Here is a 14,190-nt window from a genome sequence, read left to right as displayed (position 1 = left end):
AACCATACATTTACTGCACTTGATAAACACCCTGATGGATCAAAGCTCTGGGAAGGATCCTTTCACAACAAAGGACGTATAGGGCTGATTCTCAGCAGATCTGTCTCTGTGACAGACTAAAAAAAATAGCAACTATTTACTGCACAACTCACAATGTAAGACTTCATTTGGTCTCTGCTAAAAGTAAGAATCGCTGTGAGAAGTAGGCAAAATCCCTGAAATATAGAAAAAGTGATGGGAAAATAACCATACCCTGTGCAATACCCCTAAAATTTGGATCCCTGTGCAATGCACAGGTAAAAAGGCAAATACTTATAGAAAACTCAGCCCCATCTATCCCACAACCTGCTAATCTTTCTCCACATCCAAGATTCACTAATTTCACATTCACTTGTCCCAGAGACTTCATATTAAGACTCGTGCAAACGGAAGGGTTTTCCTTCTTGGGAGAAATACATGCAACTTCAGTTTAACATACCTCTGAAATTCAAGACATTCATAGGAAGATACACAAATTATGTAAAGAGAGAAAAGAATAACATTTACCTTCATCACTTGGTACATAGATCTTGGGATCCTTGCATAATGAGTCACTGTACACAGTATTATTGAGGACACATTTGAATCTTAAATTGCCCATAAAAAGCTGGAGGCCTATTAGGGCAAATATACTCAAGCAAAATACAGTCAAGATCAACATGTCAGCAAGTTTCTTAAGAGATTCAACAATTGAATTTACCAGGATTTTCAGACCTAGAAAAATAAGATCCAATAATACGCAAAATGAGAAGAGGAATGAAGTGACATTCCCATATGACAAGACACAGCAGTTGCAAGTCTGTTAAAAACAATCAGAGTAAACAGGTTTGTAACTTCTGAGTATTAAATGAGGTAAAACAAAGCATTTTTACCTAAATTTCCTAATCATAATTTCTTTGGCTTCTGTTTAGTACTAACACTAATTTTACTATCATGCAAATTCTAAATTAAGATGGTAGCCTAGCAAAGTCTTTAATGAATAGGGGTGGCTTTCTGTTTTTGTGCTTGATTATCACTAAACAAGTACTTCACCCTGTGCCAAATACACATTACAGTGAAGGACAGCTTCTGCTGGCCTCGGGGAACTCTGCCTTAGAAGGTAATCCCTTACAGATGCCACCAGTTTAAAAGCAAAAGGACATTTACGACATTAGTAAGGAAATATATAAATGTTGGGGACCAGCCAGCTGGAACACAGCTTGGCAGAAAGAGTCCTGGGCATTCTGGAGGACACCAACCTCAACATGATCCAGCAACAGTGCCTTGTGACAAAGAGGGTGACTGTTTCCTGGGCTGTGTTAGGCAAAGCTTGGCCAGCAGGTCAAGGGAGGTGATTGTTCCTCTCTACCCAGCCCTGGTGGGGCCACAGCTGGACTACTGGCTCCAGTTCTGGCCCATGGACACACTGCAGAGTCCAGCAAATGGCCACAATCACGGGGAAGGGACTGGAGCAACTCTGCCATGAGGAAAGGCTGAGCTGGGCCTGGTCAGCCTGGAGAAGAGAGGGCTCAAAGGGGATCTCCTCCATGTCTGCACAAATCTGAAGGGAGAGTGCAAAGAGGATGGATCCAGGTGCTTTTCAGTGGTGCCCAGTGCCAGGACCAGAGGCCATGGGCACAAACCGAGACATGGGATGTCCCATCTGAGCATCAGGAACCACTTTTCTACTGAGAGGGTGACTGAGCACTGGCACGGGTTACCCAGGGAGGTTCTGGAGACTCAATCCTTGGAGATTCACAAAAGCTGTCTGGACTTGGTCCTGGCAGTGAGGCTGGACCAGACGACCTCCAGATGTCCCTTTCAAATTCAACCATTCTGGGATTCTGAGAAAATGCCATAGAAAACTTAAGCCCAATACTGAGGCAGAATCATTGAATCTGAGATATGTTATAAGCAGACAGTGATATCCAGGATTTTTCGTAAGAAAAAAAGTCAAATTATACTTGATCTCTGTTCTCCATGCAGAATATGAAAGGAAAAGTATTATGTGTGGTTTGACAATAAAATTAAACACTTTCTATGTTTAATTCCTACTGAAATTCCAGAGTGAAATCAAAACTATATTTGCAATTACATAGAATAGGTAAAGTTACTATATATTATGACAACATATATAGTCATTGACAGATTTTCAAATGAATTTTTGCAGGTAGACCCTGAAATCATCCTTTGATATCCTAGTTAGGGGCATGACATATCAAGTATCTGGATGGTATATGCAACATATTGCTGAAAGTATTGCACTGAATCCAGATAGTGGCTGTGGTCAGCAAGGAAACAAATGAAAGTATCAAATATTTCGAAGTCAGGATTCTTGGGAAGAAACCAGAGAAGTTTAAGCCAATTAAGCTAAGAAAACAGAAATATGGGGGTATAACACATCAAATAGAGGAGGTTGCTCCAGGAACACAAAAGTAAAACAACAAAAGCATCGGACTAAGTAAAATTGAACATTAGTGTTGTGATAAAAAATGCAGAAATTAAATTTGCCTTTGTCAAAGATGATTAAAACAATTCTGTTAGGATGCTGCTGAGAGTTACTACAGACTGTAAAACAGTCACACCTAAAAGCAACTATATATATACAATATTACAGGATCCCATTAGCAGTCACAAAAAAATGACCAGAAAGCTGAGGACAAGAACAGGAGAGGAATCAGAATTAGCAGACTGGTGAAACGGAGAGAATATCAGTAAGATTGTTCCTTACCTGGTATTACTGAAACGGCTTTCAAAGTCCTCAGTACTCTGACAGATGCAAAAAGTGAAATATCACCTATATCTATAAATATAGCAACATACCTATAAAATGAAACCACATGTAACTGAATGGCAAGGATGTAACTTTTCAAAGCATAACCATGTTGAGCCAGTCTATGACTATTTTTCTCTTTGCACATATGCAAATGGTGGTTCAAGCACAGTAACTCTTTAGCAGGTAGGATGCCAAACACTCTCAGGAATTTCAGCAACATCAAATAGTATTTAATCTGTGGCTTTTTCCCTTCAGTGTAAAAGAACAACTGAGTTTTACTTACATTACAATAGTAACAGACAGATCCAAGCAGTTCCACGGATCTCGAAGAAAGGTAAATTCATTCCAAACAAATCCTCTTGCTACTATTTTTATCAACATTTCAATAGTATAAATGCCAGTAAAAGCAATTCTGAGGAGGAAAAAGTGTATGTAAGTTATAGAAATAAAAATATTAATGAGATTGAGTCACATTCAGGCACATTCAGGCATTTTCTATGATAGGACAGATTATATTACTTTCAGAAGCATCATGGCTATAAGAAAATGTGTGCCTGAATTCTAGTAAGACTGCAGGTAGTAAATCTGTAACCACAAAAGTTCACAGAAGCATACGATATTACTTCTAGGTGAAGGATAGCTCACACTTCCTTAGGAAACATTTTTAACACTGTGTTTATATTCTAAAGCAGGCTGGAAAATCACAAAGCCTCAACATTCTGGCAGAACAATAGAACAAAAGAACAATTGAATAAAGGCTTATTTCAGCCTGTAAAGTTTGCACATTTTATACTTTTTGTCTGAGAAAATCTCTATCATGGAAAGCAAACCTACAGAAAATTAAGCTCTTCTTATCACCATGCTTACCCCAAGGTAAAAGGAGCTCCGGAGACATTTTCAAGATTTAATTGTAGAACAACAAGTCAAGTTGCACTGGATACAGTGCACAAGTACAAAAGGTAGCAAGACATTACAAAGAGATGCCTTTCTAATGGGAACAACTGACCCAGGAGTGTCACCAGGAAACAGGAAGAAAGAACAGAATGGACACTTAACTCTTTCTAGTTTTTGCATGAGCCAACCATAACAGACATTCAGGTTATTGCTGTAGAATGAGAGATATTAAGTTAGAATCCTGCCCCACAGTCTCTCTAAAAGGCTCATTCCTTAAAAGAAAAAATGGGTCAACCTTCTATGTCACAGCAGATGGCAAAATTAGCCAACGCAGAGGAAAGGGCACATGGTGTGAGCCTCTGAGAAAAGGCACTGAAGCTCCACCAAAGACTGGGAGATATAATAACAATCCTCAATCTTCCTCAGAGGTCTGACTGAGAATTTTCAAGGCCCTGAATTAGATCACCACATTGTTTAAATTTTTCAGTTCTTCATGTAAGTATCCATGGAAAAAGAGGGAACACAGAGCCACTGAGATACTTACTCAATCCAGATGAGTTCTGGTGGGAGCTGACGTACAGTCATAAGCGAAAAATTGAGGTACAGAGTACATAAAATAAAGACCACAAAACATGTGAATAGTAAGTTAAGGAAAAAATGCTACATTATAAAACAATGAAGTTCACAGAAGGTCCTGTTTTCCACACAGAAAGCATACAGGCATTCAAATAATGACTTTGGTTTTGAATATGCTCAGGATATTTCATGTGTTTTCCAAAGAAACTAAGTTAGAACTTAAGTGGGACATAACATGTTTAACAGAAGAGATGAGAAACATAAATTAATGAAAACCAGTTGAAAAAGCTTCATTAATAATAACCAATGTTCTTTTAAACTGGGATTCCATATCCACATGTTAGCAAAACACCCCCCTGCAGGAATTTAGAAAGCTTTCTCACTTTATGTGGTAGGCAGTGAAAACATGCATAAGAAAAAACATTCTTTCATAAAAGTTCACCTGCCATCTAATAAAACTCGGGTGTTTTTAAATTACAAGTTGTTCTTAACTGTAGAGTGTAACTGAAGGTGAATAGTAAATTTAGTAATTTCTAATACTAGGAATACACATTCAAAGTCAGACATAAGTTCCATTAAAAAATCTATTTTCACAAATTAATAATTCCAAATGAAAACAGATGTTTAGCAGAAACTACTCAGTTGATGGTTTTTCACTTGCAAATCCTTCACATTCTGACATTCTCCAAACTACAGTTACATTGTTTCAAAAATACAAAAGATGGGCACTCTTCAGAACATTCTAAACTTGAGTGTGGAACACATTTCTTAGGAGAACATGAGACTCTTCCAGCAAAGCTTCAGCATAAATCCCATCTTTCATGTCTTAAAAACAAGAGAGACACTGGTTTGCTTTGTTTGTTAGTTTGTGTGTTTTTAATTTAACCTTGTGACCACATCAGAGATTTCGAACAAGTTCTGGAAAAGGGCTACACTATCACACAATAGCCTCTAAAGGTTGTTTCATATCTGCAAAATTGATTTTAAATATCAGCTTGTACCAATATCTCAGCTGTTGTAACATTACATTCAATACAACATTTAAAAAATCTCTATCACAGCCATATATATATATCACAGTTTATGTTCACATTCATATAAAGAAAGGAACAGAATGACAGAAAATGATACAGAATACTTTAATATTCAAATAAGGGAAACCAGTGAAAGGATATGAATTGGTCAGAAGTTTAATTGCTGCCTTTCTGACTGGATTAAAAGGACCAAATATACACAAGGCAGGTGTGGCAGTAAACCGGAAAATAGTCCTCTTTTTATTTAGCACCATAAAAGTCTACAAAGAAAAGATTCATAGGATATGAAATATTTAAAGGAATTAAAATTTCCCCGAAAAGTAAATGTTCAGGTTTTCAAGTCTGCATCTAGAACTATATCGAACTGCAATTATGAGAAAAGCTTTCCTGTTTTCTTACTTGGAGTTGTGACCTGGCCATACACATATGGAAGGAAAGACAGCAACTCTATAAAAGTGCATTATTACCTGAGAGGAAGAAACACTAATGAGAATGAATGTGAAGAGCAAGCGATCATATTCACTTGAACAAAGTAATTAAATTACTTAAAGTAATTAACTAGTAATTACTATTCTAGGACTGCAAAAATGGTCACAGTCACACTCCGAAGTACCTTACTCTTGGATAGTTTTATAGGCTACAAAGCCTTATTTACAAAATACACATTGGGTAGGGCTGCCAGAATCCCAGACATCCAAAGGAAAAATTAAAAATTTGAAATATCCCCAAATTATCAAACAATTCTGTAAATTCCTTCCAAGCTACTTCAAGTTCCATGCAGCTCCGTACTTGTGCTACACGTAAAAATGAGATATCATGAATGAAAAACACAGTTTCCTAATATACATTTCTTCAACTGAATCAGCCTCAGTTTCTCTTCATCAACACTATTGCTTTGATTACTTGGAGAAAACAAATCTCTGGAAGAACAAAGTCTTCTGCATATTCTCCCTTTCAATTATTATATTCCAATGCCTTGCTGGTCATTTCATAAAGACAGCAGCACAGCACTGCATGGAACCTCCAGCTCTTCAGGTCAAGTCTCCCTCAACAGTAAGCAATCATACAACAGACATTTAACTGAGGAGGGATTCCTACAGCATCTACTTTAGACACTCCCCCAGGCAACAACACCAACCCCTTTGCAATCGCATGGAGGATTTGCAATATAAATATGGCACAATAAACAAAGCCAACGAGACATAAAATAACAGAAAATTAATTTACAACAATGCAAATACATGGATTTGCTACATAGAGTGCTGGAAATATCTCAAATATGCCTCCCCTAATTAGTATAATCTTTGTAATTCAGTGAAAGCATCTGCAGTTCCAGCATGACCTACTCTTGGACAGGCCCTGTTTATACCACAGGGAGTTCAGCCTCACAGGCATCATAAGAATTGCTCTGCAAAACAAAGCATCCCTTATCCCAGAATATATTTCCTGTAAAAGTGTATCAATCATGTGTATTATGTCCTCATAATTAAATCTGACTGCTGACTGGAACTGAAGACACCTCTTCATGGCATAAAGCAGAGCACACCTTAGCACTCCTGCCCCAAAAGATGTCAGGAATGTTGAAAGACCTGTCTGCACAACAATCAAAACCCAGCATCTCCCAGCTAGAGCTTTTACTATCTCTTAAGAGTTCAGCAGACAAAGTTAAAGCAAAGAAATGCTTTTGGAAGTTTTAACCTTGTGGTCACTGTAGTATGGATCAAAATCCTCCAGGGGCTCCCCAATGAGCTCTGATGGAATGTCCCCATAAAGGGATGACAGCTTTTTGCAGATTTGCAGATCAAGCCGGGGAGTAAGTTGCTCTGCTTCAACTCCTTGGTCCTTATGCTTCTCTTTTTCTTTGTCTGGCTGCTTTTTTTTCTCAGCAATTCTTTGCTCAATTGCAGCCAAGGACTCAGGGGTGAAACGTCGAAAGCTGTTAGTTTCTGATGGCCAACACCAGTGATCCATTTTTCCTTCTGAAGGTTTGTTTCCAGTGCTAGAGGTAATTTAAGAAAAAAAGCTATGAACAATTAGAAAATAACAGAAACAATACACAGCTTTAAACTACTATCTATTAGATAAATGATTTCTGACTTCTATGAAATCCCACATCAAAAGTGAATTGAATAGAGTAGAACAGGAATTTCAGTTGGAAGGGACCCACAACAACCATCCAGTGCAACTGTCTGAGCAATTCAGGGCTGACCATGTTAAAGCTGTTCCTAAGGGCACTGTCCAAGTGCCTCTTGAGCACTGACAGGCTTTGGGCATGGACCACCCCTCTAGGAAGCCTTTTCCAGCGTTCAACCACTCTCTTGGTAAAGAAAGGCTTCCAAATGTCTCACCCAAACCCACCCCCAGTGCAGCTTTGAAACATTCCCACACATGCTGCCACTGGATACCAGGAAGAGAAGCTCAGCACCTCCCTCTCTGCTTCCCCTCCTCAGGAAGCTGTAGAGAGTGTTGAGGTCACCCCTTGGCCTCCTCTTTTCCAAACTAGACAAGCCCAAAGCCTTCAGCCCCTCCTCACAGGACATTCCTTCCAGCCCTCCCACCAGCTTTTTTGCCCTCCTCTGGGTGCATTCAAGGACCTTCACATCCTTCCTAAATTGTGGGGCCCAGAACTGCACGCTGTGCCCCATGTGAGGGAGGCCACCCCTGTGTTTGCTCTGTTTGATGCACCCAGGATATAAGGCAAAACCAACTAGAAGCTCATTCATTTAAAAGAAAGAGTAATGTAAAACAAACCCCCAACAAAGATCAACACCTAATTCTTTGAAACACTCTGCATTTTTCATTGCTGAGGTCCAGCTGTGCTATTTCTGTCTTGTGAGCTCACTTATGGACCATAGGTGTTAGAGAATCAATACCCTCTTGCAATTACAGCTCTCTTCTTCAGATGCCAGTATATTTCTAAAAAAGAATATGCAAACAATAGTCTTTGTGCAACAATTTTGTTTGGGTTTATGGGACTTGGGTGGTTTTTCTTTTCCTCCTCTGGGACTTTACAAGCAAGTTCAGATCTGATCAGGAACCACAGCTCAGAGATTAGAATTTGCCATGGTAACAAAATGGAAGCATATAACCAAAGAACTGGTACTTTGCCAAACCACAGAGATCCATTTCCAATTGAAAGCTCAAAAGATAAAGCGAAAATTAAGATGCTCTTTCTTTTTCTTTTCAACCTTTCATAATTCTAAGATTATCGATTTGATCTTCAAAGCAATTTTAAGGACAACAGAGAGACTGAGCTTTTAGGGAGCTATATTGACTGTAATAAATGAAACAAAGAAAAATGTTTTAGCAAATACAAACATTGTTTTAGTATTAAGGATTTGGGAGATGAATTTTTGAAAAAAAAGTGAAGACTGAATCTGACAAAAGCAGTGATCAAGAGCAAAAAAACCTTACACATTCCCTTCAGCAACAGTGACCAGAAGTCATAACTGGACAAACAGTCACGCACAACGTGAGAGGATTTCTTCAACAGACCTGTACCAGCCACATACTAGTGCTCATATAGAACAACAGACTTTTGGGCCTTTCAACAGCTGCCAAGTATTTACAGGTTGTGACTTGGGTTAGGAAAGAGGAAGCTAAGAATATGTGACTGAAAAAAATCCTTGTGATCCAGGTGGCTAAATCGTTTTAAAAAGACAGAGTGACTACTCAGAATTCCTGAAGCTCAGCTGAACTCAGTCACCTCGTCAGCTGCTGAACCAGCTGAATTTTTAAGTCAAGACACTGAGGTAAAGTGTTACCCTTAGAAATAATTTCAGTCTTTGCATTAGACAGAAAGTCTCCCTAGTTACTGATTCTGGGAGGGAAGACACAGAACCAGCGTTCCCAGAAGTAGCTGAAGGAAAACTGAATGTGATTTCTTCTAGAACCTGGGAGAACAAACCTGGGGGTGTGTAGCTACAAGGAAATTGTAACAACACACTACCTAAAGTGGGCTGCTGAGGCAGATACAATGCTCGAGTCCAGATCTGCTCTTTCCGCTACAGGACATAAAAGAAATTCCCATTTAAATTCAATTAAGAATTGAAAATGCTGCAATAGGTTTTGATATCTCTGGCCCCGTAGCAGACAGTGGTCCATCAGTAACAGACACAAATCGTGGCAAAAAGAATGTAATGAGGAATTATGGGATTTGTAGTTTTCCGGTCTCTCACGCATGCTCAGTGAAACACTTGATTGTCATTGGTTGAGAGATCATGTGACACATTTGGACGCTGTATTTAAACTGCTGCCTTTGTAATAAAGTCAATCTCGCTCGGCCAGAGTGGGGTTCGTGCCTTATCCAAACGCCTCAACTAATGCACTGAGGGGACCTTCAGTTACCTGCCACTCTGGGCAGGGTCAGGGATACAAAAACACATCTTGAAATTCAACTTTTGCTTTTAAGTGGAACTTACTTATTTCTCTCCTCTTGAGAGGAAGTGAACTCAGTGTGCAAAGCTAGCCCAGCTTTGAGGTCAGTCTGACTGGCTTAAGGCTGACCTTGGATACTGCAAAAATGACACAGCAGCTTTTCAAGTCAAAACCCGAGGAATTCCACAGAGACTGATCAAATTTACTGAACAAATGACGTGCAAAGCAATAGAAAGGGGTGAACAACAAGTCATTAACTGAAGCAGACACTGGGCACTACTAAAGTACAATTTGCTATTAAAATTTCTTAAGATAAAAGCTGAGCTTTAAGATAATTTTCTAGAATAGCAAAGTAATGCCAAAAAATGAATGTATTAATACAAAGTGTTAAGAGATACAATTTACAAGATGCTTCCTGGGGCAATGACTTATCATTAGAGATGATAACTAACAGATTGAGACTTTTGGATTGAAAAACAAAATACAAATTCAAGGCTTATACACAACTCCTTGATTTGGTTCCATCTATACAAATTTCAGAACTCCTTTCAGCTCCCTAAAAGCACAAAGAGTTCCTTTTAGGTGTGGCAAGGTAACAGCAATCAAACTATTGACCATTAGATCTCCAACAGTCCATAAAAGTGGAATTTAAACTCATAGAACTGCACAGTAAAACACAAGCAAAGTCAGGAAGGGGCATTTTGAGGAGTTTCTCGAGATAGGAAAACTAGAAGGAACATAAACAAGAAAATGTCTTATTTATGTTTCAATCTAGTTTTACATGTATTATAACCACTTCTGTGCCCAAATTATTTCTATCCATTCCCTTCTCAAGAGCCACCCACCAAATATTTCCTGTGAGCACCTGGATCTGAAAAAAACAAAGAGTAAACTAACTGCTTAGTTTGGTTTTAGGATGCATTCAGTGGATTCTTCTGCAGGGGAATAAAGATGTTCATTTCTTCATCTGGAATAAGACAAAATGAGAAAGCAGCTCAGAGCAACACCATAGGAAACAGGACAGACAAATCTCTCTTTTCTGTGCTGTACAATACCTTGCCAAAAGCTACAGCTATCACCTACTCAGTTTTCATAAAGACTAAATACTTCTGTTCAATAATTATCACAATTTTCTTTATTTAAATCTCAGTAGTTATCAGCAGATCTAAGAGATTTTAGTCCTTTATAAAATCAAACTTGGACGTTCTAAAGGACTACGGTTGTTTCAAATATTCACGGCCGTTTCTTCCAACTAGCACTTTATCCCTCGTTCTCTACTTCACACTTGCTCCCCTAACCCAAGAAAAACTTTGTGTTTGGATTGTTTGGATAAATATCTACCACTTGGTTGCTGGGGGGGGTTCTCTGGGGAGGTGTTGTTTGGTTTGATTTGTTTTTTTAACAAATGTAATATACCAAGTTATTCAAAATATCCAAATAATAACATGCAATATAATAAAATATGCTGTAATATAATCATTCATTACTTCCGAAATCAGAAATGTATGCAACAGGCTGGACAGTGCATTCCTTAAACATCAGGAAAAAAATCACCCACCAGCATTTCTGGGAGAAAGACATTTCAGACTTGTGTAGGTAAAGAAAATTCATTATGTCAAGATGAGTATAACTAAGATTAAACAGTCCTACAGCTGATTTAAGGAATGCCATGCATAAGCTGAAACAACAAAACAAGACAAAAGGCAGTCAGTAATTAATATGAGAAATATATCAGTATTTAGTAAAACGGTTTCCTGGCACATGGATGTTATAGGAAGAGCTACATATTTACAGCAGTATAGTGGTTCTATATTAAAGGCACATTTTCTTATGCAGCTTCTCCCTGTACCTCAAATAAAACCACATCTAAGACTTAAAAACCTATGCGTAAATATTTTTATATATAAAGACACAACTTGTATACACACATCCCTGAATATTTTGATCGAATTCTCATAGATGTAAACTAAAAAAAATAAGCAATTGAGATTTCTCATGGTATAAAAATATTTAGCAAAACCAAAATGCTTACAACATCCCCTTCAAAATAAAAAACCTTCACACTGCTTTCTGAAGCTAATGTCGTCTGGCTTTTATCTCCAAAGAGGCAGAAAGTCTTTGTTTTCTCACCTTCACCATTCTGTTCCCAAGAACATCCTTGCTCCCTGGCCATCTCCCACGCAGAAAGTTTTCTTATGTACTGCAATGCCTGGGGGAGGGATGGAGGGAGGAGCTTGGTTACATTTCTGACAGCAGTAAATGAAATTTTGTGATCTCACTGACAATACTGTACAAGAGGGAAAATGCTTGGGTGATACCTTTGAAGAATAATCACCTAAGTATTAATCCATTATTTTCTTTCTGCTGAAATTACAGTTACACTTATTAAAAGCAAAGACGGATTTTAGTTCAATTGGAAATATATGTGTAAAATATAAGAAAGCAAACGGTTTCCTGTTTCACATTTCATTCTGAGGTTTTAACCAGATGAATTTTCAGGCATACAACATATATTGGGACCAAATTTACCTTGTAGCAAAAGCTTTTGGTTAAAAATTAGAGTTACATACTATTCATTTTTATTCCATCTTCTCTATTTTTCACTATTCCCAGGCTATTGTGTATGTTCATTATGTCTTTTACAGACAAAATCTGAAAGTCAAATATACTGTCTCTTATATACAAGATCAGAGCCCAAAATACATTAAGTATCACATTATAAAACCCCACAACATTTATCCTCAGATCTGAAATTGCTTGTATTTATTTAAATGAATGTATAAAGCCTGCTAGCAACAGGTATTGGACAGTAACACAAACACATTAATGGCAAGCCCTGGTGCTAATTGCAGTTATCACTCTTAGTTACATCAACAGAATCCATTACTCTCTAAAGTTTTTTTCTTCCTTATTGAGTGAGACATAAATCTTTCCTGACAATAAGGGAGTTACTCTGGGCTTTGCTGGAAGAATTCTACTAAAGGAACTATGCTATCCTTGAAAGCCAGGCCACCCTAATGCAGGCAAACACACAAACAGTGATCAAACACTTTGCTTGATAGGTACCATCAGGGAAGGAAGCAACTAAAAGTGGTTTTGAAAGAGATAAAACCCCAAGTGTCCTGTGGGACAAGCAACAGTAAGACGTTTTAAGTTGCAGTGTAAGTTATTTTTCCAGAAAACAAGAGAATGTTCTTGAGATCAGTTCAATTAAGAGAGCAGAATTTTGAAGATCACTAAAGCATCACTATAATGGCACCGTAACTGCCATGGTCAGAAGCACCCACATTTATAGGGATGCACCACCTAATGCCGTGAAATGCAAAAAAGTTCTCTTCCTGCACATATTTATTCTGCTGCATCTTCTCCATCCATCTGTCCCTGTGAAAAATGGGGCTCAGGGAGTAAAGACAGAATCCAACAGAGCCCTCTTTGCACACTGTAATATCTACAATTTGAAAAGAGAGAGCACAGAGAACTAGGTCTTTTTCTGCAGCAGTTTAGGACCTTCTGCTAACACCAAAACATTTAGACAAGTAACTTTTCTTGTGCTACCCTGGAAAATCTACTTTTTCCTCTTAGAAAGGCAGTTTTTGAAAGAGTGGGGAGGGGGCAGAAAACCAGTCTCATAGTGACAACAGTGTTTTCCTCCCACTTTCATTCATTATTCCTCAGAATACTGAGCAAAGAAAGGATAAGTTTAACAACAAAAAGACAATGATCATTATAGAAATTACTAAAATTAACTTCATTATAGAAATGGCTTTAATTTCGACACCATGTTCTTGTCATGGATCTGTCTCTTCCATTAACTGCCAAGTACAACCCTCTTCTTTTTCCTCCTTATTGCTGGAGCACAAGACAAATATTTTTTGTTTTTGTAGCATTAGCACACCACCATTAGTTTAATGACCAAGATTATATAGATATCAATAGCAGAAAAAACCCACAGATTTTTACATATTTAAATATATTTTGTAACAGTGCCATAACTCTAAACATTAGTTGCTACTTTAAATTATGGCTCAGATAAATGCAGGCATTAAAGATATCAAGGCATTTGGCAGTTCATGCACACTGCATGACCCTCTTATCCTCAAAGTCTATCCAACTGCCTCATCTGCCAGCTTCCTCCCACTGAGAAATGCTCTGTGGTATAATCCTGGAAATCTGTGTCTCCTGTTCAGTGGGAAAACATACACTTCACACGTTCCTCTCTCTTAGAGGGAAAAGGGTTCATACAAGTTTCTCTTCCTATTTTTCAAATTTATGGGAATAAGACAGCTATTTCAGTTGCTATCAAATCCAACATGATTTGAGACATCTGCAATTCACATAATTGAAAAGCTCCTTCTCACTTCATGATACATTTTTATTACTAAGATATTATGTGTGAAATAGGCTAAAATTACATGTTGGACACAGGATCCCAGGTGGATACAAGAGGGAATGGAACATAAATTTCCAGCAAATAAGTCACTGTCATCAACTGATGCATCTGTAAGTCTAATCCCG

At 38.0% G+C, this 14,190-nt stretch overlaps 1 protein-coding gene and 1 long non-coding RNA gene across 2 annotated transcripts in view; both read right to left on the bottom strand.

Annotated features, from left to right (window-relative positions):
* Positions 1-9,673, bottom strand: part of LOC113994842 (sodium channel protein type 5 subunit alpha-like) — an 80,831-nt gene extending 71,158 nt beyond the window's left edge. Inside the window, 7 exon segments of the mRNA XM_039380643.1 lie at positions 547-753; positions 2,750-2,841; positions 3,078-3,206; positions 4,233-4,322; positions 5,440-5,558; positions 6,997-7,297; positions 9,248-9,673. Coding sequence (XP_039236577.1) covers positions 547-753; positions 2,750-2,841; positions 3,078-3,206; positions 4,233-4,322; positions 5,440-5,558; positions 6,997-7,297; positions 9,248-9,480 — 1,171 coding nt within the window. The 5' untranslated portion in view covers positions 9,481-9,673.
* Positions 9,674-10,487: 814 nt separating this feature from the next.
* LOC120323138 lies at positions 10,488-11,886 on the bottom strand. Its single transcript, XR_005563324.1, has 3 exons — positions 11,806-11,886; positions 11,234-11,353; positions 10,488-10,642 (listed from the first exon to the last, which is right to left on the bottom strand). It is a non-coding gene; the product is annotated as an uncharacterized LOC120323138 (long non-coding RNA).
* Between the last annotated feature and the right edge of the window lie 2,304 nt (positions 11,887-14,190).

This window comes from Pipra filicauda, unplaced genomic scaffold (assembly GCF_003945595.2).
Source record: "Pipra filicauda isolate LSUMZ 115617 unplaced genomic scaffold, ASM394559v2 scaffold1_size10287979_pilon, whole genome shotgun sequence".
In the NCBI taxonomy this organism is placed as follows: domain Eukaryota; kingdom Metazoa; phylum Chordata; class Aves; order Passeriformes; family Pipridae; genus Pipra; species Pipra filicauda.
This window is presented reverse-complemented; position numbering and strand designations above follow the sequence as displayed.